We start from the raw sequence: 4551 nt of genomic DNA, 5'->3' as shown, positions 1-4551 counted from the left end.
GCCGCCGGCGCCCCGTTGGTCTGGGGGAGGGTCACGGCCTGCGGGTGCGAGAATGGCGTCGCGGGTTGGGCGGGGGCGGGGCGATGCGCACCTGACGCGCGGGCCACGCACCAACTGCTGCAGGAGTTTGGGTGGGTGCACCGCCCATGACTGCCGGGCCAGTGACACCCCATTGAGCACGCGACGTAGTGCTGTGGCCGTAGCAGCTTGCAATCTCTATGCCTGTGCACCCTTCAGCCAACCATGCAGCCGTGGGCTATACCTTGGCGCGGTTCAGGCCCGTGGCGCGCAGGATGCCCGCCGCACCCGGCACCAGCTCCTTCACCGCCAACGCGGTGCCTTCAGCAATGCCGGCCCCCGCCCCTGCCAGATAATACACGCCGGCCACGAGGTCCACCATCTTTGTGCGCGTGGGCTATGGACGCCTGCAGGGGGCCAGAGCCGCTGAGCTGGATCCAACAACTGCTTGCCGTTCTTCACAATATAGTGTTCACTTCACCCTGACAGAGTAATTATATCGGGGCGCAATCGATTACTGAGCGGGCCGACAGGACAGCACTGCATCTGAATGGATCAGTGCAGAGGCGTGATCTGGCGGGCTTCCTTCCGTTGCACTTCTCCCAAGCAGCGGTGACGTACTCGCATCTGGGATGGCACTTGAACCCATGCAATCATTGCTTAGAGGCTGAGGGATACGTGGCCCACGAAAGGGGCCGTGTGCTGTGCGTGCCGCCGCTCTCTGCACAAGGGCGGGCAGAGCCTGCCGCACACGGCTGCTGTTGACGCGGCACACGGCAATGGCCGCTCACAGCGACATAATGCGTGGAGGAGACCAAGGGCAGCAGGCGCTATCACTAACGCTAGACAACGTGCGGGGCCTGACGGCCGTGCTGCAGGCAATAAAGCCCGGCAGCAAGCAGGTGTGTGCTGGAATTGCCAGGCGTTTGGGGCGGCGCCGCGTGCGGGCGGCGCCATGCACACCAACGAACACATGGAGAGCAAGTAGCGCTGCGCATGTCAGGGCTACTGGGCATGCCCAGGACCATGGGAGAGGTGGTGAGAAGTTCGCTGTTTTTGTGGGCATTCTCTGCGTGCCATGGCCCCTGCGCCCCTCCCCCCCTGCGTTCCCGCTCAGCATTCTTATGTGGCGCGCAGGTGTGCAGCGTGATCGTGGACGGCGATGGGCTGTCCATCCGCTGGGAGGACGACTCGAAGACTCTGCAGTCATGCGTGTACCTCCGGTCAGAGGTGGGCCGGTTTTAGACACGCGCTGCCCCATGAGCTGGCAGGCTGCCGGGTGCCACAATTCGCCACGATCAATGCTGACCCCATTTGACGACAAAAGTGAAATCGTGGCGCTGTCAACAGCATGCTGTTTTGCCATCATCAGCCTGTTGCAGCTGACTGCAGCCGACCGCGCCCGCCCTGCCCCAAATGCGTTCGACCCCCTTGGCAGCTGTTCTCATCGTACGACAGCCCCGCAGAGCAGCAGGTCTTTGGCGTGCAGGTGGGGCTGCCTTGGAGGGTTTGACCAGGTCAACTCTCACGCGACACAGGCAGACAGGATTGCTTTGGAAATGCAAGGGTTTGCGCTGGCCTCAGGACCTGTATCTGGAAACTACACCTTGGTCCCACCCCACCAACCAACCCACCCACCAACCAACAACCAACCCACCAACCAACCAACCTGGTGTCACCCCTCCGCCGGCAGTTCAGCCAGCTGGTGGACACCCTCAGCACGTTCGCGTGCGCGTCTGACGCCAACAGCTTGCAGCTGCTCTACCCAGGGCCCGAGGGCGAGCTCGTGCTGCAGTGAGCTGCCGTGAGGCACCGCTGCGCTGCGCCAGCTGGGAACACTGCACGCATGCCACCGGCGCTTATGTCTGCACAGATATACATAAACCCGTACGGCCTCCCGACGGCAAACGAGTTGACAGGTATGGGTGCCGCCCCGAGGCGACAAACGCCCGCCCTCTGTCTAGCACCAACCCCCCACCTACCCTTCCCTTCGTCAGGATGCGCGACGACCCCCCGCCCCAACCCGCCGCCCCCGGCGCGCCGCCGGTGGCGCCGCCCGCGGGCGTGCCGTCGCTCTCCATGTACGCGCGCGTGTCGTGCCTGGAGCAGCCCGTGCCGCGCGACATCACCGAGTACTGGGCGGACCCAGTCTCCTACTTCCTCATCAGGGGTGGGCACTGCTGGTCGCTTGTCCCCACGACAGTGCACACCACGCACCCCTGTCGCGGGTACCACCCACGCCAGCTGCCTGGAGTTGTTGTAGCCTTCATGCACGCCTTTCCAGCGAATTTTACTGTCTGTCTGCCATGAGGGCTGCATGCTGCTATCAACTCATCTCCAGGGGCCTTCCTGGGCTGGCGGCCATCTACATGGTCTGTTGACCGCCGAGAGATCAGCATGCCAGAGTAATCGTGCCCAGCACAAAGTATGGGGCATCGCAGCCGTCCACCAACCGCACCATTCAAATCCTTGACTCCAAACCTATGCTGCCCCCCTCCAGGCGCCCTGCTCAAGGAGGCGATTGATGACCTGGAGTGGCCCAACGGGCCGGTGGTGCTGTCCATGCAGCGGGACCCGCGCCGCATCACCATGAGGGCCACCGGCACGTCTGGCTCCCTGGAGGTGAGTGCGATACCACGCATGGCTCACATGCGCGACCGAGCGGCGCCCCGTCCCCTTCGAGAGAGGCTGTTTGGGCCCCTGAGGGCCGCATCAAATTGTGTTGTGGGTCTCTGAGGGGTTCGAGTACGCGCCGCGCGGGTGGGGACCTTCGCCCGCCGCGCTCACTCAGCCGCCCTTTGACTCTGTCCACGTGCTTGGCCGCCGATTTCGTTGTTTTGAATCCATTTGAATCAATCCATTTGAATCTCCCAGGTGGAGCTGCCCATTGTGGAGCTGATGGGGTTCAGCGCCTCCTGCCAGATTGTGACCCACACCTACGCCTACCGCAACCTGCGCGCCGCGTTCAGCAACATCCCCTCAAACACCAAGGGGGACGCACGCAGCATATCGACCAAGGTGGGGCTGCAGGGCATCCAAACGGCTGACGGCTGAAAAGCACCCGTGCGGCCGCCCGTGTGTTGCATCGAAATGGGGGGATGGTCACGCTGACTTCACACTGATGCGTTTCTGCACACGCGTCATGCGTGCGATTTCGCGTGCGCCAGGTCAGCATCGACGCCAGCGGGCTGCTGAAGGTGACTCACATGATGAGCATCCTGGGCCGCCAGGGCGGAGGGGGCGGCGGCGGCGGCGGGGCGCGCTTTGGGGGAGGGGACGGCGGCTACGGCCAGCCGTCGTTCCAGGGCGGCAGCCTCATGCAGACGCAGGTAGGCGGGGCTGGGGGCGCTTGGATCGACGTCAATATTCTTGGGCAACTCAAACTTTGTTGATGCAATCGGCAGATGGGCTTGTGGCATGTGCCAACCTTCCTGACAACCTTCCTGACTGCAGTGCAGTGGCCTGGCCCGCCCGCTGCTGGGCCCGCAAAGCTGCTCGGCCCGACAGATCTGCTGTCTGACACTCCCCGCTGGCCTCTGCTGCAAGGGCATTCAAACTGCGCCCCGCTTCGAAAAACCCCGCACGCACATGCAGGGCGGCGCCGTGGACCCCGCCAGGGTGGGCCGCGTGCAGTTTGTGTCTGTGCCGCAGCTGGACGAGAGCGAGGAGGGGGACGGAGGCGATGATGGAGGGGACGGGACCGGCCTAGGGGATGGCGGCGGCGGCGGGGCGGGCACACTGTGATCCATCAATTACACATGCAGCTCTCTACCCTAGTCGACGCAGCTCCGCCAACAGCAGCCCAGCATCTTCTTCAACTCCTGACATGCAATTTGGTATTATCTGCACACTGCTTCTTGTATCATGCTGCTGTACAATCTTTTGCAATTGCAGGCACCCTGGCCTTGAGATGCATTTCATGGGTTTCTAGGCCTCATTGTGCAGAGTCCGGCCCAAAAACCAGCATAGTATTACAATATTTGTGCAGATTGAAATGGCAGGAGACCAGAGTGACCATGTGATGCGTGAAAAGAGCCGTGAGTGTAACAGCAGAACAGCAACCCTGCGCGCGTTCCTTACTCCTGCAAGCGTCCACACCAACCGCCCCATGCGCCCCTGGCCCCGGCCAGCCGCATCAAGGCAGCACCCGCCGGGGCGCTCGTCGCAGCCGCGGCCGCAAAGGCCGCACAGCCGCCGCCGTGACCTGGTGGGTTCCTCAGTAATCTAACCTGCCACAGGCAGCGCTGCGCGGCCGGCCCCACCACGTCCGCGCTTTCAGAGGCGCTGCACGATCAGCAGGAAACGCAGCCTCGGCCCCGGTGTCAGCCATAGCCACCACCCCAAGGGCCTCACTCAGCCCTTGAACTGGCCCCAGGCCTCCTTGAGGGCGTCAAACACCAGGTCGGCCAGCGCCACCTCCTCGTCGCTGCCCTGGCGCTGCCGCACCTTGTCGGGGTGCACCAGCAGGTTGGCCTTCATCCACGCCTTGCGGACCTGGGGGTGTTGCAGGGCGTGTGTGTGTGGGGGGGGGGG

The 4551-nt window shown here is 63.6% G+C and overlaps 1 protein-coding gene across 1 annotated transcript; it reads left to right on the top strand.

The window, feature by feature from the left end:
* Positions 1 to 797: 797 nt before the first annotated feature.
* On the top strand, positions 798 to 3762 carry MNEG_14307 (hypothetical protein; the record flags this gene model as incomplete). The annotated part of the gene is made up of 9 exons (XM_014037221.1): positions 798 to 920; positions 1156 to 1248; positions 1457 to 1507; positions 1712 to 1812; positions 2016 to 2188; positions 2519 to 2640; positions 2893 to 3036; positions 3186 to 3347; positions 3613 to 3762. 9 exons carry the CDS (start codon positions 798 to 800, stop codon positions 3760 to 3762), a joined length of 1119 nt encoding a protein of 372 aa, XP_013892675.1.
* Between the last annotated feature and the right edge of the window lie 789 nt (positions 3763 to 4551).

Source organism: Monoraphidium neglectum, assembly GCF_000611645.1.
Source record: "Monoraphidium neglectum strain SAG 48.87 unplaced genomic scaffold scaffold04392, whole genome shotgun sequence".
NCBI classification, from domain to species: Eukaryota; Viridiplantae; Chlorophyta; class Chlorophyceae; order Sphaeropleales; family Selenastraceae; genus Monoraphidium; species Monoraphidium neglectum.
The sequence above is the reverse complement of the archived record's forward strand: the minus strand, read 5'-3'. Positions and strand labels throughout refer to the sequence as shown.